Source organism: Melozone crissalis, unplaced genomic scaffold (genome assembly GCF_028551555.1).
Source record: "Melozone crissalis strain CALT ecotype California unplaced genomic scaffold, PUWL_Pcris_2 ptg000198l_1, whole genome shotgun sequence".
Lineage (NCBI taxonomy): Eukaryota > Metazoa > Chordata > Aves > Passeriformes > Passerellidae > Melozone > Melozone crissalis.
In genome coordinates this window covers 175,416-197,331 of record NW_026535962.1, presented here as the reverse complement: position 1 = coordinate 197,331, position 21,916 = coordinate 175,416, and the positions used below count along the sequence as shown (strand labels likewise).

The 21,916-nt window shown below is 53.5% G+C and overlaps 1 protein-coding gene across 1 annotated transcript; it reads right to left on the bottom strand.

The window, feature by feature from the left end:
• Positions 1–5,363: 5,363 nt before the first annotated feature.
• SLC16A1 (solute carrier family 16 member 1) lies at positions 5,364–20,877 on the bottom strand. Its single transcript, XM_054294021.1, has 5 exons — positions 20,846–20,877; positions 12,102–12,359; positions 8,584–8,727; positions 7,267–8,127; positions 5,364–6,869 (listed from the first exon to the last, which is right to left on the bottom strand). The coding sequence occupies exons 2-5, from the start codon at positions 12,316–12,318 to the stop codon at positions 6,604–6,606; spliced, it is 1,488 nt and encodes a 495-aa protein (XP_054149996.1). The 5' UTR covers positions 12,319–12,359; positions 20,846–20,877; the 3' UTR covers positions 5,364–6,603.
• Between the last annotated feature and the right edge of the window lie 1,039 nt (positions 20,878–21,916).

Sequence of the window (21,916 nt, the reverse complement as noted above, 5' to 3'; positions counted from 1 at the left end):
TAGAATCATCAGTGTTGGAAGAGAACTTCATGATCATCCAGTCCAACCATCAACCCATCACTGTCACTCTAACGTCTAAGCCACTAAACCACATCACCTAGTGCCAGATCCAGACACCTGTTAAACACTTCCAGAGATGATGACTCCATGCCCTCCTAGGGCAATCTATTCCAGTGCCCAACCACTTTTACCCATGAAAAAAAATTTAATGTCTAATCTAAATCTCCCCTGTCTTAGTTTAACGCCTCCTCCTCTGGACCTCTTACTCTTAGGGTAGAAGAGTAGAAGAGACCAGCTCCCATGTCACTACAACCTCCTGTGGAGAGTGATAAGGTGCCCTCCAATCCTCCTCTTCTCTACACAAGGTCCATTACCTCTACCAAGAAACTAGCCAGAGGACCAGCACAGCATGGTGCGTCAGCAGCAAGTGTTTTAGTTTAGCTGTAGGACGTGCCTTCTCTTTCTGGCCTGAGAAGAGAAGGCTCCAGGGAGAGCTGAGAGCCTCTTCCAGCGCCTAAAGGGGCACAAAGAGAGCTGGAGAGGGACTTTGGACAAAAGCGGCAGGACAAGGGGGAATATCCTGGCGCTGTTGGAGGGCAGCTGGGTGGGATGCTGGGGCAGGGCTGGGGGGACCGGTCCAGGCTGGGAATGACCCCGGCAATTTTCATCCGTGGGAATTCTCCTCCCTGGGAACTCTGCACGGCCACAGGGCGCCCTCTGGCGGCCCCGCCGCGCAAGGCCGCAGGGTTCGCCCTTGGCCCCGGCCCTGCAGCCGCGGGCGCCCCTTGAGCCCCCACACCGCACGGAGCACCTTTGGGGCCACCCGTGTGGGGATCCCCCACACCGCACGGAGCACCTTTGGGGCCACCCGTGTGGGGATCCCCCACACCGCACAGAGCACCTTTGGGACCACCCGTGTGGGGATCCCCCACACCGCACGGAGCACCTTTCTGCCCACCCATGTGGGGATCCCCCACGCTGGTGCATGGATATGGATGTTCTCTTTGACAGCAGTGTGGCCATGGGGTCAGAAAGCTCTTTTGGGGCATTGTGTGTCCCTGTTTCCCCTCTGGCCTCTAGCATCGTGGAATTGCTTCTCTGCCCACCAGGCCAAAGTCCTTCCTGCTGGGGCAAGCAGGTCAGAGACCCCCTCTATGATTAGCACTCATCAGAGTCCCGAGGTCTGGGGTGACAGGCAGGAGATGCTCTGGTGGCTAGAACCTTAAGAGTCTACATGGACACGGCAGTGTGGGCAGCATGTGGAATGGTGAGGAGCGATGATGGCCACAATGGGCTCCATGCCAATCCCATATGCCCATGGCAGTGGCAGGAACACCAACAGGATGGTGCTTGGGGTGCATAGGAGGCTTGCCCAGAACTGGTGCAATTTTCCCTTGAATATATATGCTTCCCAAAAACCTGGGATGCTCAGGGTGTGCCTGGGCCCATCATGGGGCTAGTGCAGCCTCTTCCTGTCATGCAGTCTGGCTCACAGCACAGACAGGACCAGTCTGCCCACTGCATGCCTCCAAACAGCTCCTCCTCCTTTAACTCGTTGGCCTAGACCACCTCAAGCCCTCCATGGGGACACAGTAGCAACATCCCAGCCTTGCCTGGACATCACCACAGAGCCCAGACTGCAGGGCTGTTCCCTAAGGCTGCACCTGAGCAACACAGGGATGCCAAAATCTCTGCCTGAAGCAGGGCAAAGGTTCTGGGCCCGCCCAGGGGAAAAGCCTGAGCAAAGTGCAGCACAGTTTGTCCTTGGCAGTGTTTGCAGTGAACACAGCCTGTGCCCCACAGAGCCACCCTGGGCATGCGCTGTACCCCATCTCCACATGGCATTAGGGCACCCCTCACTCCCTCTGGAATAGCTCCCTGACAGTGAGGTATCCTTCACCACCCCTTCCCAGACCGGCTCGATGACAGTGGGGCATTGCTTAACCCCTCACCCTAACACAGCAAAGGGCTCTCATTAACAGAATATAATGTGCACTGAAAATAACTGACGATCATCCTGCAGCCATTGATGCCCTGTCTCCTGTAATTCAGCTTTGCTCCTGTTAAGGGGCTGTTGTTTTTCCCCACAGCCCAGCCCAGGCAGGAAAGGGGCCCTCTCCATCTGCCCATTCCTGTAAATCTCTCCATGTTCCATGTCGTGCCAGGCCACGGACAGGACTCTTCAACATCAGGGCTAAATCAGGTTGCTCATTGCGCAAGGGTGTTTGGTCTGTGCCAGGGCACAAACCTGGACACACCTCTGTCCCAGAAGCAGCCCGAGGTGGAAGAAGAGAGAGGAAGCCTTCGCCGTGGGCCAGGTGCTACTCCTACAGGTTCCTCCTGCTCCTCAGCTGCTGGCAGGGTGGTTTGAGTGATGCTGGAGGAAGCGTCTCTGCAGCCATGGCTCATCTCAAGGCCTCTGTGGGAGTCAGGATGGGCACTGCACAGCTGTGGTCATCACCATACACCCACCTGCAGCAGGAAGGTGGCAGCTAGCAGTAGCAATGTGGGTGGCACTGATCACCCTGCCATTTCTTGGAAGTGTTCAAAGCCAGGCTGATGGGGCTTGTAGCAGCCTGGTCTAGTGAAAAGTGGCCCTGCCCATGTCATGGAGGGGAATGAGACGAGCTTTAAGGTCTCTTCCAACCCAAACCACTCCATGATTCTCTCATTCTCTCTGCCTCTATCCCAGCCAGGGCAGACAGCCACAGCCAGAGGCAGTGCTGGCCATGGGACTGACCGGCCTTTGCCAGCAGCTGCCCACCCTGCTGGGCCCCACCAGCATCTTGGCAGCGGCTGGGAACAGCAGCATTTGTTTGCAGAGTAGCAGCCCAGAGTGCTTGGACAGACATGCACACTCAGCATAACCCAAATCTCCCAAAATAACTGAATAAAGTCCCTGGGCAGAGCAGGAGCAGGCAGGGACCCAGATCCCCTCCTCATGCTTGTCACATGAATGAGCTCTACAGCCAGGCTCTCCTCTCCCCAGGAAGGGGATTGTGATACGTTGTGGGGAGGATTAGGCTGTTTCTGTTTCAGGAGGCTGGGAATGTCTTTTGGGGAAGGGCTGTAGGCCTGCCAGGCCTCTTGCAGAACCACAGGCGCCATGGCCCCACAAAGTGGGGAAAACGGGCTCAAGGCAGCCATGGATTTGGAGTGCATTTGGCAATGGAGGATGGCCCAACAGCACAGCAGAGGCAGCAGCAGCCTCCCAGCCCAGAACCACTGTGCTCAGAGGGCTCACAGAGGGAAGAAGGGAAAAGAGGGAGGACAGCTGAGGTCTGCCTGCCTTGTCCCACTCCCACCATCAAGAGGCCTGGCTGCCACCAGCAGTCAGCAGCAGTTCCAATCCAGCAGCTGGAGCAGAGCCTGCTCCTCTAGGAGCCCCTCAAATCCCCCCAGCTGCTGCTGAGCAATCCTGGCTGGCAACTTCAGATGTTTGGGAAAACAAACTCCAGGGGAATTAGCTCCCAAGTATTTCCTCAATTCTGCTCGCTATGAAGAGAATTTTATTTTGCTGTCCCTGGAGGAAGGAAGGCAACGTGGCCAGGTGCATAAAGGAAACCTGTGGAAGAATGGTGGGAATCTGGCCAGCAATACTCTGACTCCTCCCAACTGCTGGCATGGGGAGCAGGGAAGCACACATGTCCCCATGGATGTACTGTGGTCCTTTGCAAAGGAACCACATCCAGCGGATCTCCATCTCCTCCAGTTAGACAGCACAATGGGTTCAGCCTGCAGAGCAGCCCTGGAGGACAAGGGCTGGTTTGGGCATCCACTGTCCACTCAGCCATCATCATGGGTAAAGCCAGGGCTCCCATCTGCTTTTTCGATCCCTGTGCCTAATTTTAGCTCCTGTTTTACAGGTACATAACACTGAGAGAGGCTCTGGGAGCCCAGGTCATGTACTTCCCAGCACTGTAGATAACTTTGCTTGCAGAAAAAACATGACTAAATATAGCTGTCCTGCTCCTGAGAGCTGAACCAGGAGCAGGCACAGGGGCAGCCCCTGAAGCTGTGCCACACCTGCCATAGCAAGGACTGTGCTCCACCCCAATCAGGGCACTTAGTTTCTAGCCTAATACAGGGCAAGAGCAAGTTTCTCCTCCCAGTCCAACCTTCCACTCTTACCTGCATTTCCACAGCATCGGATCAGAGGAACAAGTCCCACAGGAGATCCTGGAACACGGACAGGGCTGACACCCAGCTCCAGAGAGGGCATGGAGGTCACCAGTAGAGAACAACCAGGATTTACTACTGAAGTGTTCCCAGCCAGCCACATCCAAGCAGTAGGAAATTATTTAAACATTTTTTTCCTTAGAAGCAAGGTTGGCTTCCTGCCCTAGCTAAGTGAGCCTCTTCCAGTGGCCCTGGCTACAGGACCACCCATGTCAGCTGTGGACACAGCCCAGACAGGACCCCCAATGACCACAAGAGGCAGGGACCCACAGAATAGGGCTGAGCACATTCTGCATTTCACAGAACAGATGCTCTTCCCAACAGGCATCACCAATGTTTGGTATGGCAGAAAGGCCCAGGCCCTCCTGCAGCTCTGTCTGAATCCCACCAGAGACCACCCCACACACAGAGGGGACCTTGTCTGTAGATACAAAAACTTGGATAACAGGGCAAGTTTCCCAGGGGTTGGTTATTGTGATGTGAGCCCATCTCTCCGGGGGTCCACCAGACACCCCATCTATAAAAATACAATTACCTGGCTTTGCCATACCACAGCTCAGTAACTGTACGTCCTCTTTTGCAAAATACTCCCCTGGCTTAATAATCTACAGTCTTTAAAAAAACCCCAAGAATTCAGGGTGCTTTATGAGATATTTAGACCAAAAAACACAAAATGGGCCTTGCAGCAAGGGAGAGCAAGGAGAGCAGTTGCAATGCAGGGCTTGAAGCTGCCACAGACTCAGAGACCCCAGAACAACTCCCTCAACACCACCTTCATTTAACCCCTCATTTAGTTTCAGGCCCATACAGGTGTGGTTCCACTCAGCTTGGAAGGAAACAGCAAGAGGATCTGCCCACTATTCAGACATTTACATTTAAGTGCACGTCCCTCCCCCTCACAATCAAGGCAGTTCTTGAGGCTTTTTATAGGTTTCTAAAACTAAAGTGCATGAGGACACTATGCTGTTGCCATCCTACTGCTGAGCAAAGCCTCCTCTTCCAGCTGGAAGGGGGCATCTCACCCTCTCAGTATGTGTCCAGCTTCCACAGGGTGCTTGAGCAGTAAGTGTAGAGTCAGGCCCTACCACAGCCCCACTCACCCTATCCTCAAAATTGACCCTAAATCTATGCGATCTGGTGCACAGAAATCTCACTTCTAAGAAAGAAGTTCAACATTTGATAGGTAAATTGTAAAAAAACAAGTTTATTTGAAAAAACTCAAGCCTCTTAACATGAATTCTGATCAACATTACTACAACTTGAGAGCCATTAACCTGCTCCACGTACGTTGAGATATTTTCCAACACTAAAAAATAAAAAATAAATACGTACAAATTCTTTCCTCCCCCTTACGTGTCCTAGATGTGAGAGGTTCAGCATCCACCACCTTAAGATCTCAGTTGAACAGAAGCAAGTAAAAGAGGTTTCTCTAACAGATAAAGAGCAAAAGCAGAAAAAGTCTCAGGGATGTACCATCTCCACTGACCTAACCACTCTGCCCAAGGTCAGGCACCCAAAACACCTGGCTGGATGGCATGCTCTGGTGGAAGCCCACCCCATGGGCAGGATGGGCCAGCACAGCCAACAGCAGTGTGAATGCCAGCAGCCCAACCTGAGCCCATTTCACATCACCTAGCACTGGGCTGAGAAGAGGCACTATTGAGGCAGAGTGGGGAGGCAGGGGGGACTCCAACAGTCCCCAAGGAAGGCTTGGGCAAGCAGGGCTGCCACAGCCCTGGAGTGGGTGACACTGCCCAGCAAGAACCCCAGCCATCTTTCTTCAACCTGAATATCCCATGAGAGAAGAGCTACAAAAATAGGGATTTTAAAGAACTACAGTAGCTAAAGTGTTTTCAAAACATACCTAAAGACCACCTAAAGAGCCAGGAGGCACTGGGCATGAGGGTTAAGGAGCACCTTGCCCCATGCCTGCATCTCCCCTGCAGAGGACCTGCAGTAAGAAGCGTATGAAGCAGTATTCATCCAGGGCCGGCCCTGAAGCCCATTGTGCTTCAACAAATCCAGTATCCTGCTTTTTATGGCTTTTTAACAAAAAAACTCCCCAAAACACACACATATCCCCCCGCCCCCCAACGCAAGCAGAATACAGACCTAAAGCACAGTTTAGAGTTAAGGCTCGTTCAGATTCAGCTAGATATGGAGACTGTAAGGCACATATTAGTACATTCATGTTACTGTTAAAAAGCCAGACTATAAAAGCCCCCTGCCCCTGGACACACGAGGATACTGCATGTGTAGTCCTGTTACCTTTAACACAGATGGAAAGACAATTCAGAGCCTGTTTAAAAATGAACACCCGGTTTAAACACTTCTTACAGCCCCCCAGCGCCAGCGGAGCTCTGCCCTGGCTGCCACACCAGGGCAGCAGCACTTCCCCGACACTCTGGGATTAAGACTGGTCCCTCACATGCGGCTCTCCTCCTCTTTGACACCACCCTCCACACTCTTCTGAGGTGAGGGGGCTACATCATTTTTTTCCTCTTTCTTCTTCCCAGCCTCATCAATGTTGGTCTCGTCCTCCTTCCTTTCCTTCTTCGCTTTCTCCTCCTTGGCCACCAGGCGATAGTTGATGCCCATCCCGATGAAGAGGTAGATCCCAGCGATGATCAGGACAACCCCACAGGCCCAGTATGTGTACTTGTAGTCACCATACATGTCATTGAGTTTCCCTAAAAGACAAGAGTATACAGTTCAGCAAGAAGCCCCCAAAGCAGCTCCAGGTCATGGAGATATTCCCAAGAGCAGCCCAAGCCCATCACCCTCACATTCAGACAAGGACCTGTCCCACATTCCTTTACTCCCTGCTCCCCTACCCTGTGCCACGGGTTTAGATCCCACTTCCTTGGCCATTCCTCAGTGGTCTACAGACTACTGCCCCAGTGCCATGGGCTGCCCATGGCTCAAGGGAACCCACCACCACTAAGCAAGTCCAGGCAGGACAGCCAAAGAACCATAGAATCATTAAGGTTGGGAAAGACTTTTAAGATCAAAGTTCAATCACCAACCCAGCACCACCCCATTAAAACCATGCCCTCAAGTGAGTTCTCCAGGCACAGCACATCCTACCTAGCAGAGGGGGTCCCAGAAGAACAGGGCAGCACTCCACGATGGTCACCAGGCCAACAGCACTAGAGAACCGCTGAGCTCCCACCAGGTCCATCAGGGTCTCAAAGAGAACTGAGCTCAGCCAGCCAAAGGCATAGCCAAAGAAGCCAGCATAAATGCAGAAGCCAGCATAGCTGGTGGACAAGGGGAGCAAGAGGTGGCAAACACCATTGTAAATAACAGAAATGGCAAAGAAATATTGGATGCGGGGTCTGACCCACTTGGTGTTTGCCACCAGTCCCATGGAAGGTCTGGCAAACATGTCCACAAAGGCCAGTATGGAGAGCAGGAAGGCTGCCGAGTCACTAGGAATCTTCTTGCTCTTTGCATAATTGCTGAGGAAGACCAAGGGAGCAAACAACCCGAAGAACATTATTACATTGCCTGACAGATAGAGCAGGAAGCCCCTGTGTTTGAATAGGGTCAGATCCAAGAATTTGTTGATTGTCTGAAAGACTGAGCCCTTCTCTTTCTTGGCCTTTCCATCGATGAGGTCCGTGCTGGTGTCACCATCATCCTTTTTCCCCGCTTTCCCAGCCTCCTGCTGTGCTTCCTTATTGGTCTCTTTCTTCTGAACTGGCTTGGGACCTATGGGCCGCATCAGGGATCCAGCCACGCAGCAGTTCAGCAGGAGGCCACCCAGGATGAGGAAGCTGCCACGCCAGCCAAATATGCCAAAGAAGAACTGGTTGAGGGGTGCCAGGGTAGAGAGGAAGACAGGGCTGCCTGCCATTGCCAGCCCATTGGCCAGTGGACGCCTCTTAAAGAAGTACTTGCCAATCATGGTTAAGGCAGGGTTCAGGTTGAAGGCAAGTCCAAGACCTGCAGGAGAGAGATAAGGGGCTCAAGTCTTGGATGCCTCCAGCAGCACTGGCAGAAGGGCTAGTAGGACAAGTGGGGTTTTACTTCTGGGGAGTTCACAGCTCCATTTCCAACTTAGAATCATGGAATCATTTAGGTTAGAAAAGTCCTCTAAGAAAATGGAGTCCAACCATCGCCCCAGCACTGCCAGGTCCCCATTAACCCATGCCCCAAGTGTGACATCCACATGCTTTTTGAACACTTCCAGTGATGGTGATTCCACCAGTGCCCCAGACAGTCCATTCCAACAACTGACTCACCCACTTCCCAGCTGGCATAAGCAGGAGTCAGCCCCTGCTAAAGAGGCACCCAGGCAGTGACAAGAACCAGAACTCATGCAAATTCAGACATCAACTAATAATTACTGGGTTGAAGTTGCTCCTTTCACTGCCCCACTAGGGCAGAGCTATCACTTACCCCCTATGACCCCAATACAGAAGTAGAGCTCCTCCACCGTGTTGCAGAAGGAGGCTGCAATCAGCCCACAGCCGGAAAGGCAGCCGCCTACTAATATGATGGGCCGGCTGCCATACTTGTTCACCAGGATGCTGCTGATGGGACCTGGGCAAACAAAGGAGATGCACCAGAGAGGAGTTATCTTTGCATGAGAGACCAAATACACACACAAGCCCACTGCATCACTGCCAGATGATTCCGGCTTTCACACAGCATTGTTTCTCCCAGGGAGGGAACTGGGGTAAGGCGAAAGGACAGAAGGTTCAGAGGCAGCTGGAGACAAGAGAATCACAAAATGCTTTGGGTTGGAAGGGACCTTAAAGATATCTTGTTCCAGCTCCTTGCTATGGGCAGGGACATTTCCTACTAGAACAGGTTGCTGCAATCCAACCCACTCTTGGCCATTTCCAGGGATGGAGAAGACACAGCTTTTTTAGGCTTCTCTGTGCCAGGGCCTCATCATCCTCATGGAAGAATTTCTTCCTAAATCTCTAATCTAAACCAACCATAAGAGAGAGAAAATTGTTGAAGCACAGAAAGCTTTGACTTCTTCGAGCAAGTTACCTTCTGTGGGCTGAAAGAGGAGCTGCCCGGCCACCACCTGCCCCCAGAGACAGGGCTCTGGGACAGGCCAAAGCCACCTGCCTCGTGCTGCACTGGGGGCTCTGCCCTACTTGCAGCCACCCACTCACCATGAGCTGGGGTCTCAGCCACAAAGCAACTGCACATCTCCTGACAGAGGTTTCTGATCAAGACCAGATGAAGCTGTGAGGAAACACCTTCTCTGGGTGCAAGTGAAGCTCCTCAGGGCTTGGGGAGAAGCAGCAGTGCCCCAGGAGAAGGGGTGCTTCTGTTTTCACTGCTATCCCTAATGCAGACAGGGGCCAATTGCCCTTTTAAGTGCTTCAGTATCAGGTGCTTTAATCCAAAGCAAACAGTGATTAGAGACTGCCAAGCATGCTCTACAGACACTAAAATGTATTTAAATACACTGAATGAACATCCATTGAATATTAACAGACCTTGCTCTGCCATTAACAGACAGAGAGGTTGTCAACATGTTATTCATGAGTCCTTGGATGGTACTTGACCTTTTTGCCCAGTTTAAACAAAGTCTGGAGCAGGTTACAGAAGCCTTGGTGCTGCAGAGTCTGCTCCCAGCCTCACAGCATTCTGCTCTCTGCTACCAGAAGCTCCAGTGCAATGCCACCAGGGATGGGCCATGGCTCTGGGTCCTGTGAGAGGGGGCAGCAGCAGCACCTGGGAGCTGCCACATCACAAGGTGCACAGAGCACTCCGCACTTTGCAAAACCTGAACCTTGAACTCAGCAAATGTGATGCCCCTGAAGAGTCTAAATGCAGCCACAGCCTTTCTTCCGGGAAGTCCCCCTGAAAATAGCAGGCTCCAAAGGGCAATCAGCAGGAAGCCACGCAGCTGGGCAGTGCCAGGTACTCTAGGGGCAATTCTCCTCATCCCCCCCCTTTTCTAAAGGAAAACAACACCCATACCTGTTTTCTAGATTCACTGCAAGTGTTTTTGACTAAACGTTACCTAATCTAACTTGATTGCTCAAGCTGCCAAAAACATGTAAATAATGGAATCTAATCCCAACATGGGGCTGACAAAGGAGCATTTGACACCATGACATCCATGCATCCTGATAGTGACTGCACAGGGCAGCTGGAGGGAAATGTGCTGCTTCCTCACACCTAGCCCTACCCAGGACAGAAGCTGCCCCAGCAGCTCTGTGAGATTCTACTACTCCAGAGGATGAGCTACTTTTTCAGCCTCCAAGCAGGCAGGTGTCCTAGGAGACAGGGAAAATGGGATGCACACTGGGACTGCTCCAGTGCAATTCAGACTCTGTAAAGAGTCTGGTTTTGGCAGGAATGAATGGGGCAGCATCAATTCCAGTGCTTCAGCAGCTGGGGGATGAATAAAAAGTTCTGAGATGGAAGTGATCCTCAAGAATCGAGTCCAACTCCTGCCTCTTCAAAAGACAACCCCAACAATCCCACCTTCTGCTTGAGAGTATTGTCCAAAATGCTCCTTGAACTCTGGCAGCCTTGGGGCTGTGGCCACTGTTCTGGGAAGCCTGTTCAGTACTTGACCACCTTCTGGGGGAAAAATGCACCCAGGTAGATCTGGGGTACTTTCAGCATCCCTGCCACCAGCATATGGCCAAGCAGACCAAGACCAGCAGCTGCTGGAATTTAATGGCTACAGCTCAGTGAAAGCAGGAGGGACAGAATCATCATGGAGGGAGGGGGACATGGGGACATGTCTCCAGTACTGGAGGAGGGAGCTCTTACCCCTGCTGCCAGGCAGCTCCAGACAGTGCCCCCAGGAGAACCAGCTCTGAGCTATTGGGAGAGGAGGAATGGCCCAGATTGGGTCTCATTAAGGCAGTTACACGGTTTACAAGCTTGTTACAACATTGGAGCAGGGAAATGTGCTGGTCGCTTCGCTAGCTGAGCGAGGACAAAGCAGAGCCTGTTCCCTGCAAAGGAAAAGCCTCGTGCTCAGCCGGGAGCTGACGTCAGCTCCTTTGGATGCACAAATCCAACAAGGCTGCAGGCAACCTGCCAGCTGGGGACTGGCAGCAGGGACAAGCTCCCATTTGCCTCTGAACTGGCCACAACAGCAGGCTCACAGTGTTTCTTTCAGCCCAGCACAAGACTGTGTTTGCAGGCACATACAAGACCCCAGGGTCTGGAGACCAGGAACACTGCATGCTGTTTGCCCACTAAAAACATGCATGAAGTACCCAGCTAGAGAGTTAAAAGTCTTCAAAAGGCAGCTTCTGAAGGACAGGGGAAGGAGTGGAGCTGTTTTAGTTCATGTGGGTTTGCCTTATTCTGCTCATGTCTCTGCACTTCCAGTGCACACTACCATTCTCAAACAGCACAAGCTGCCTACAGCACTGCTTGGCACCAGCAAGCAGTAACATGTGGCATGAAGCTTCAGTGCACTCCAAGCACAACTGTGCTGACAAGAAACTGAGGACAGATGCCTACATACACTATTCCCTGAATTGGAAAAAAAAAAAAAAAAAAAAATCAATGTCTTATCTGAAAGTGCCCCTAAGAGCAGAGTTGCCACATTGCCACATGTAGCAGAGCAGCTCCCTGGCCTTCAGGAGGATGCTGGGAGTAGACACAGCATCTGCAACTCACTGTAACAAGGACAAGGGCAGAATTACACAAGTCATAATTCCCCGGAAAGATTTTACAGCTTTGCAGAGGACAGATTAACCCGGTTTTTGCATTCTGGGCATTAAATGGAACTTTCTGAGCAGCCTCCTTTAAGAAAACTCATTAAGGGAGGTTTTGCTCTCAGATAAAGAGAGAATTCAAAGTGTTAGCAAAATTTTGGTTGTTGTCACCACAGCCAGGTGGGAATCACCAGTCCCAGCAGGAGAGTAGCATCTTGTGCTGTGATGCAGGAGCACAAGTATCACTGCCTCCACCCCACTTACCTCCTGCATACATAACAGCCAGCATGATGGAGGAGATCCAGGACACTTTGCTGCTGGAGGCATTGAAGATGACCTCAATTTCTTTGAAGAACACTGTGATAGATTTGGGGAAGGCATAAGAAAAACCAATGGAAATGAAGGCTCCGACGACCACAGCCCATCCCCATCCTCCTTCAGGAGGAGTGTATCCTAGAGGGCCTCCGATGGCGGGTGGCATCTTGAATCAAGTCAGCGATGACTCAGGTGGGGATCAAAGATCTGCAAAGGACAAAGCATTGTGCTTTCAGCTGAGGCAATCTCTGCTCCTGGCACACAAATGCACGGCTCAAGCTCTGTTTGCAAGGCTGGCATAGCACCAGTGCCCCCACCATCATGAGGAAAGTTGATCCGCGAGGTGAGAGCAGCCCAGGATCACCAGCACAGTGGGCCACTCCAAAGCACACGCTCAGATTGCAGCTGGCCTTTAAGAGCCCAGTCAGCAGTCAGCACACATTTTTAAGTGACAAATTTAAGACGTGACACCCTGACCTAAGCTGGAAAGGACAGACAGTGTCTGTGACAGCAGCCAGGACTTATCTGCACAGGCAGAGCTCCCAAAGCATCTGGGTTGCTGGAGTGCAACCCCAGCACTGCAAAATCCCAGGAAGCCCCAGGCCACCTAGAGCTGGAGCTGCACGCCAAGGATATTAAATGCAGAAATACTGAGGGGAAGTAAGTCCCCATGCGCGAGCTGAACAGGACACCCCTTTTTCTGCTGAAAAAGGGCAGTTGGGTGTCACAGCACACCCACCATCCCCAAAGGTCAGTGGCTATGGCTAAACTTAGCCTGAGTGGTGACCAAGGAAGGCTCCCATATGCCACCAGAGAAGGCAGAGGTGGATCCACACAGAGAAGTCCCAGCAGAGCCTGGTTCCCCTGCAGGGCACTTCTGGACCCAACTGCATCCAAACTCTCCTCCTTGATCAAAAAGGCTAAGGCAGGTTTCACAAAGCACCCAAGTATAAAAACAATTCACTTTAAAATTTCAAAACTAGAAGCGACTAGAAAACAAAATAAACAGGAAGGTGTCATTCAGGCTTGCTGAGGTGTGGAATCCCCTCGGAGAGGCTGACTGGTAGCAATCCAGAGGCCACCAAGGAAGGCTGTTCATGCATGGGCCCATACAGCAGCAGAACCACGTCACACTCCAGAGCCACTGTTACTCCAAATGAAAGCTGGTACAGGCAGCTGAGAGCAGCACAAGGCATCACAGCAAGGAACTGTAGCAAGGGCAGCTGCTCACAAACAAGGGTCACAACATGCAAAGCCACAGAAACCACTACCAGCCCCAGAACTCCTGTGCACCCCCAGGGATTTCAGAAGGCATTTTCTGATGGACTGCAGCCCTCCCCAGCCTCACAGCGAGAAATACCCCCACCTCACTCACTCATATTAAGCACCACCAGCCAAGGGGACAGCATTAGGTTCCTTCACCAGACCCCACCCCAAACACCACAGGTCTCTGCTGCTCAAGTTTGCACTCAAGGGAAAAAGCTACCTTCGAGCAGGAGAGTCTTTTCCAGAGCTCCTGAGGTCATGCCAGGCAGTGACAACTTCAAAGCAGTGTGGTGCTGGCTCAGAGAGGTGCAGCCTCCTATTTATAGCCTGCATCCGCCCCAGCTCACAGCGATTACCATCTCATCCATGGCTGCTGACATGCCAGCATTTACCTGGCACATCCAAATAGCACACACGACAGGACTACGGGCTCCCACCTTTTCACTCACTCTGTGTCACTTGGTGCACATCCAAGGCTGGGATCCCAGTGTCCTGGTCAAAGCACAGCTGGTGATCCAGAGTCATGGGGAGATCCTGCTCCTTCCTACCTGGCACTGGAGGTACTGGCGGCAGTCATCTGATACAGCACCAGGTTTGCCAGAGCCACCTGACACCTGGCTGCGGTGATGCCCCAGACCCACACAGGGTGAGAGAAAGAAAAGCACAGGAGGTTGGATTCTGTAAGCTGCTAAGACTAGTTTAGTGTGACCCAGACAATGATTTTTCACTGGCAGGGTATTTTCCTGCATCCTGGCCAGTGCAACACATGACCATCATGAGCAGCTCCAAGCCACCCGCCACTCCAACAAAGGAATCATTGACAAGACGCTGCCCCTGGCACGTCCACAGCTGAACTATGCCCAGGAGCCAGAGCCCGTTTCCTCTGATTTCCTCTCTGGGACTCAACAGGATGAGCCGCATCTCCGGTGTCTGGCTGCAGGCAGATCCCTGGGCCAACACACACCTGTGAGCACCCACGTGGGACCACCGAGGGAGTGGCCAGGCTTCACAGAGACTCCAATGCAGTCTGGTCTCTTGGAACACAGAGCAACCCACCCACCATGAGCACTGGGAATGGCTGAACATGCCCTCCCCACACAAGCTGCACACTGGAGCTTCCGCCACCTCTTGCTTTGAGTCACACTGAGCTTTCACAGCCTTCAGTGAACCCTAAAGCATCATCGAACCACAATGATTTATCTAAAACATTTTTGAAAGCTGAAACTACCAGGTGTTGGCCATAAAAGCTCCCAGCAAAGAATATAATCTACTTGTGAGCACTAATTAAAACTACAGGCAATAAATAAAAGCCATCCAAGGCAAAGGCTGAGGAGGTTTTGATGAGGTGTTGGGGATTTTTCCCTTTTGTTCCTGAGACCTATACACTGGTTTAATTCTTTCACTGTTCCCAAGGAGCTCAACTGCTCCAAAATGACTGTGGCTTGGTTAATTTATTTTTAATTCCCCTACAAGCAGCATTTCTCCTCCTGAGGTGGCATCTCTCTGTAAAATAAAAGGCTTCTGGCAGGTTAGACATGACCTCTCTTGCATGGCTGAGGCACAATGAAAAACCTTGAGCAGAACAAAGTTTTGAGACCAAAGATTCCCAAAGTCTGACGCCAGAGAATTTACACAAAGAGTTCTGCATGCCACAACACTCTTCCCTGACTCACTGAAAATCCTTATTAAGAAAGACCAGTTTTAGAAAGCTCATCATTCAACTGCATCAGGCTTCTTGACAATTTACTCCTTGCTCCCACACGGAACTAGTTTCAAACAAGTGAGGAAAAAAAATAAAGCACATGTAAGGCAGCCAGCCCAACTGGGAAGATTCCCTCCCTTTTGCAAAAAGGGAAATTAAAAAAACAAAAAACAACGAGAACACATAATTAGGACATTTTCAGCTGTTTTGGAAGAGTTGCAACATGGAAGATGTGATTAGAAATCAAATTCACAGCTGCCAGGCAGCCAGCTACAGTTCACCCTATTAGGAATTAAAATAACCATATTTGCAGTAATTAAGGCTGATGAGACCAAGTAATGACTGAGTATCACAACTGCTCCCTATAAAAGTCCTGACTAATCTGCAGGAATGGGTAGCCTACAGCCACCCTCCTCTGCACAGCAAGAGTGACAGCAGGAATTGAGACAATGAGGATGGTATCACCCCAAAACAGATCCCTCAGAAGACTAAAACCCTGTCATCTCCTAGGTCCCACCCACAAGCAGTTATCCTTTCTCCAAAGAGGCCTGGAACAGTATGATTTCAAGACTTTTAGTTACATAATGCAGTAAATTGCTGTGCTTTTGAAAGCTCAGATTGGCAGGACTCCAGCACAGAAAGACAGAGGCTCACATTATAGAGCAGTGCAAATGCCCCCAAAGTATTTCTGGGGCAAAGCCTTTATTGAAGTGGTTCACATCACTGCTTTTTGGGGTCAAAGGAAGACAGCCATTCCCCCATCCAAGCAGAGACCCTGCCCAGGCACAACACACCTCTGCCTCTACTCACACACCCCTCCAGCTCAAGGCTTCCCTACAGTGGTTACACACTCAGTGGCACCTGCTGCCCCCTTTGAGCTCACAAAGCCTTTCCACTGGAGCAGGGCTCTCTGAGTACCTGGGAACTACAGCAGGGCAGGCAGGGAGCCTCAACTCTTGCTCCAAGGAGCAGAACAAGCTGAGAGACCCATATATTTCTCTCACAACCCACGATCAGCCTAGTGCCCACACAGGTTTGTCCTGCAGCTAGTGGAGGTTCATCTGGTATCTTCACAGGTGTGAAATCCACAGTGGCTCATCCCAGCCCTGTTGTCTTTGCTTTCTGCTCCTCCTGTGCTCCCCCAGACTGAGATGGACATAGCATTGTCCAGAGAAGGATGTCCACAGCAAAAAGACGCCCAGGGATGCCCCAGCTATCCAACAGCCATTTGGGCACCTTGTGCCCTTGTAAGTTGGACCCAGCCTTTAGGCTAGAAATGCCATCAGTAAAACACCTAGGCCAGGAAGGATGGGCACAAAGCTGCCCCTTGCTAGCAGCAGAGTTTGCACTCCCAGAGGGAGCTCTGCCCTCAAGCCCCCAGCAGAAAGGGGGATGCTGTTCCCCAGGAGCTCATTCCCATCAGCCCAGCCCAAAGAATTAGCCACATCCAGCCCCCCGCCAAGCCCAGCTCACCACAAGAAGCTCTTGCAGTGCTCATGGGACATTTGCCCAACGTGGGGAGCTGGCAGGCCCCCAGAATCTCTCCTTCTGATCCCTAAAACCAAACTGAGATCTCCTGCTGGGGAAACGAAGGGGCTGGCAATCACCAGCTGTTCACAGCCTGTAACACTCTATACCTTCATATATGGCCTTTTTCTGGCCTGAAGTGAGACAAAATAGAGATTGTCAGGAGACACCACTTTCACCAGTTTTAAGTGGGTTTAGAGCATTATGCACAGAGCTTTAATTCCAGCAGGCACCCACAGGCAGGGTTTAACCTGGCAGCACATGGCCTACGTGACTCCCCAGAGCTTCCAAGGGCTCTGCATCAGGACAATAGTCAATTGAGGCCCTGCTCAGCCCCAGCCTGTGCTGCTGGGGTGAGCCAAGGTCAGCAGCACAGGCACGGCTCACTCAAGGCCAGCAGCCCGCACAGGCAAGCTCAAGGTTTTGGCCAGGAGCAGCCCAGCCCACTCAGTGCCTCTTCCCACCAGAAATGGCCAACACACTCCCAGACATGCCCTGGTCTGCCGGCCCGGTGAGCTAGCACCAGCACGCAGACAGACAGACGCCATGGGGCACAGCATTGGCAGCCACCCTCCTCCAGCTCCCCCACTGGCAGCACAAGCCTCAGCCCGCAGAGGCACAGATCATCCTGCTCATCCCACCAGCCACAGCCACGGTCCTTCCCTGGACACTCACAATTGGTCTTTCTGGTGGACACAGCTCCTCAGCCCCCAAAACACTCCCAGCATGGCGCAGGGCAAGAAAGCTGCAAACTGCCCTGCAAAGTGAAGCGTTGGGATAGTTTGTTGGCAGCTTTGAGGGAAGCCAACTAGCCAGAGAGATGAGCATCTATTTGTGCCCACCAGAGAAGCTGCCGTCTGGGTTGTTAGCATCACCAATGCTTAGTAAGGATCAACCATCTTACTGGTGTGAGGAAGCATGAAGTCAAGCTTAAGCAAGATACCAACAAGCCCAAGGGAGAAAGCCTGGCTTATTTCTACACCAGAGCCTGGATGTGGTCATGGCTCTTCTAGAGCCCTCTAACGCAAAATCCTGCAGCCAGAGGGGTTTGCAGACCAGTTAAAGGAATATTATGTGAAGCAAGCAGCTCTTGCATGTAGTCTGGGCTCACATCAGCTTTAGCCCCCAGCACAGCACCCAGAGTCCCCCCATCCCTAGGGAGAGGGATTCTCATGGCACCAGCTTCCAGCCAAACCCCTGTCTCAGGTGGGGACAGGAGGTGCTCAAGTCCCTGCACACAGTTTCCCTGTCACACCCTGAGCACAAGCTGTGCTCTGCCAGGACACAGAGTTGATCCTCCCTGCACTAGCGGTGCTCAGGAACGCTCCCAGGACACCCTGTGCCCTCACAGAAATCCTCAGAATGAGAAAAATGTAGTATGGACTAGCATCGGCATTCTTTCATTAGAGACCCACAATGCCAGCCAGAGACAGCTCCGGGTGTCTTGGCAAAGCAGGGGGCTGCAAAATCACAAAAAGTCACAGCGGTTACCATCAAACTGAACTGGCTGTCCCTTCCCTACGAGCAGGAGTCTGAATTTTGATCCCAGCCACTGCCACATTATTGCTACCTTCAAGCCCTCAAACTACTGATGAGTAAGCACCAGGATGGAGGTGGGATATGCACACCAAGGACTCAAAAACACAAGGGTGGAGGTAGGAGAGGAGGTCACACCAAGGACCCAGGAGTACATGGATGGAAGTGGGACGGACACTCGCACCAAGAACCCAGCCCTCAAACCAGGACCAAGGCAGCACTGGGATGGAGGCAGGAGAGGAGTCACACCGAGGGCCCAGTAGCACTCCGGTGGTTGTGGTTTCAGTAATTAACTACAGCCCCACGTGGATTTTCCTTAGCTACAGAACTACTTTGCAGCTGCTCTAAGGACACAGTGAGTCATACCGATACCACCAGTGAGAGGCTCCCACTTTCTTAAGAGTCTGTTACAGGCTGATTCCAGAGGAGGAAATGGGAAATGCCATAAAAGTGCAACAGTAGATTTGCACTACAGGCCCTAATGAGATGCACCTCCCAAGCCTATGTGCAGCTTTTCAACTCCTCATAAAGGAGATATGACAGCGTGAAAGTCACTGGGCATTTCCCACCTCAGCTGCCAGATAAATCAGGCCAACTGTGCCAAATAGGAGCCAAGAGAAAGCACACACGACAATTCATACCTTTTCCAGGCAACACATCCTGAAAGGGAACAATGTTTCACACCTTCCCAAGGCGCTAGGACAGCCACAGGCACCCCCACAGAGATATCTGACATACACTAGCAGAACTTGTTTGTAATTGAGAGGTCCTTCACCCCGGCGGTTCATCTAACATCAAGGAAGTTCCTCCCCAACAAAGGCACTATCAGGAGCTTGGGGGAGTTTCTTTACACCCAGCACACTCCTGCTCCCTGCCCTGGCCCATTTCTCAGCACTGCTCCTATCCTTCCAGACACAGCCAAGGCATCCTCAGCACAAAGACACCCAGGACAATCCAACAGCACTAAATTATCTCACTTAGCATGAAAATGGGATGCCTGTACACCACAAAAAGACTTAAGGCACAAAACCAGAATCATTATACCTGCTTCCTCGTGATGAAACTAAGGAAACCCACCTTTTTCCTAAGAAAAAAATTGAAGCTGGAGAGCATGAGTAACCATTGTGCAAAAGGTCCACACTTAAGGGGCAGGGTGTGAGCACTCAGGCCACAAATCCCACCTCTCCTGCCGAAGATCCTCCTGTTCACACTCATCCCCTTTGCCTGAGTCAACTTTCAAACCCTCCGGCATTGTTCACCTTCACGATACATTCGTGCACCCTTCAGCTGCAGGACTCCTGTCCGACCTGCAATACCCACCCTGGGCGAAGCATTCCAGCAGCATGTCTGGAGTCCAGTCCCGCTAAGCTCCCCGGGGGCCAGCAAGCACCTGCCAGAGGCCACCAGGCTTCAACCACAGCAGACCCCAGGTGCAGAGCCGGTCGGTCTTGGCTCTAGGAGTGTTCTGACAGCCCCTTGCTGCCCAGCGAGCGTAAGCTACCACCAGCCACCACTGAGCTCTAGAAGCCCCAGCTTTCTGCTGCTGGTCATCACAGCGCCTCGCCAGCTGACCGATTCGCACACCAGAGGGTGGATGCACGCCTCAAACACCTACGGGGCCAACATGACCTTACGACTACCTCCTCCCTGTGCAGGGCAGAAACAAACGCTAAAGGCACCTTTCCTGGAGCCGGAGCACGGTTCCGCAGTCTATCCTGCACAGGGGATCACGGTGCTGAATGCCTCGGGTGACTCACCCACCTGAGCAGCCTCGAATGCCCGAGGTCCAGCTCTGAGCGCCTGCCGCGAGGAGTCACCTGAAGGCCGGTATGAGCGGCATCGCGATGCAGGGCTTACCCAGATGCTGCAGAGCTCACTCTGAAGGCTGCAGGAGCGCTCCCCATGGCGGCGAGGGTTACCCCTGTCCACCCCAACACCACAGACCCGCTCCCAGGACATGGCTCCCACGCAGCTTCCAGGCCCTCCCTGCCTTTATCAAGGGCCAAACACACACAGTGATCACCTCCTCCCTGCCCCGCGGAGTTTATCGAGCACCCTCAAATGGTGCGGAGATTCCCCCGCGCGGCCCCACAAACACGCTGGGGGAGCGTCCTGAGAGGCCGGGCAGGGGAAACGAGGAGCTCCCCAGGACAGGGAACCCCCACTTCGGGACAACGGGGCTACCCAGGCCCCCTCGAAGCCATCGCTATCCATCCTCACCGTTCGCCGGGAGAAGGAGGCCGGGGACACCACCACCCCAGGACGCTACTGCCGGTAAGAGAGGAACGAGGGCGCTCGGGGCAGGGTACTGAGGGATCCTCACCACGCGGCCACAGCAGAGCGGGAACAAAACATGGCTCCCCCCTCATTCCGGGGGCGGGGGAGACCGGAGCGGCGGTTCCAACACAGCCACAAACGCCAGTGCGGAACCAGCCGACCACCGAACAGACGGGCTGCGCGACTGGCCACAGGGGCGGCCCCCCGCTCCAAGAACGGCCCAGGACCATCACCGGCTCCAGGACCTCACAGCCGGGGCGGCAGCTGCGGTCCCGGGGAGCGCGGAGCCGCCACAGTGCGTGGGGTTCCCATAGCTAGGGCCTGACCCCGAGCCCCCCCCTCGCTCGCCCGTCCCGTCGCGCCACGTGGGCCGCCCGTACCCTACCTGCGGGTGCCGCCGCCGCTGCCGAATGCTGCCGCCCCCGCCCCCGCCACTATAAGGGCGGACGGGGGCGGGAGCGGGGCGCGTCCGGCCAAGCTCCGCCTCCCGCTCGCCACGTGCGCTTCGCGGCCCCCCCCGACCCCCGCCCGCCCTCACGAGCCCCGGGGGCCCCGCGAGCCGGGCCGTGCGCCACAGCACGTACTGCCCCGGCACGGGCTGCCCCGGCACGGCACAGCACGGCACAGCACGGCACGGCACGGGCCGCCACGGCCCCACGGGCCGGCACAGCACGGCACGGCACGGCACGGGCTGCCCCGGCACGGCACAGCACGGCACGGGCCGCCATGGCCCCACGGGCCACCACAGCACGTACTGCCCCGGCACGGGCTGCCCCGGCACGGCACAGCACGGCACGGGCCGCCACGGCCCCACGGGCCGCCACAGCACCGACCGCCACGGACCCCCGGTGGTGGCGGGACGGGCTTTGGGCCGAGTGTAGTGGGAGGCCAGCCCGGATGACACTGCCCGGCGCAGCGGCAGCGCGGGACTTCCCTGAACTTGTCCCACGGAGTGACTTGGCGCAGGAGTTCCACTCGCTGGGCAGGAACAGGGGGTCCCCTTGCCCTCATCCCTCCTGGGGGTCCTGGACACGCTCCCGAGAGTCCTGACCCCACTTGTGGGATTCCTAGTCCCGCCATTGGGGATCCTGGCCCGGCTCCTGGGGGGCCCTGACCCCACTCCCGGGAGTCCTGGCCCCATTCCTAGCATACCTGGCTCTGCTCCCGGTGGTCCCGGACCCTTTCAGGTGCAGAATGCTGCACAGTGTCTGTATTAAAACACAGCAGCACCTAAAAATCCATGAAAATTAAAATACATTGCCTGATGATTGTGCTTTTGTGTTCACCACATTTCTTAGCGTTGCCAGCCCTTGCTGGCAGCTGTGCTCCCATGAAGGTAAGGACACACTGCTGGGGGGTCATTTGTGGTGATCACAGTTATTTCAGCTAGGCCTTTGTACCCAGAGATGTGAAAAAGCTGGATGCCCTTGCCATTTCACTCACAGTTTGGTTCTGC

What these genes read in the sequence shown, in the direction of transcription:
- SLC16A1 (XM_054294021.1), bottom strand. Translation starts at nt 12,318, where the DNA reads ATGCCACCCGCCATCGGAGGCCCTCTAGGATACACTCCTCCTGAAGGA. An exon ending in CTGTATTGGGGTCATAGGGG is followed by an intron (nt 8,128 to 8,583) that starts GTAAGTGATAGC and finishes TCTCTCCTGCAG; the next exon opens with GTCTTGGACTTGCCTTCAAC. An exon ending in TCTGGGACCCCCTCTGCTAG is followed by an intron (nt 6,870 to 7,266) that starts GTAGGATGTGCT and finishes CTTGTCTTTTAG; the next exon opens with GGAAACTCAATGACATGTAT.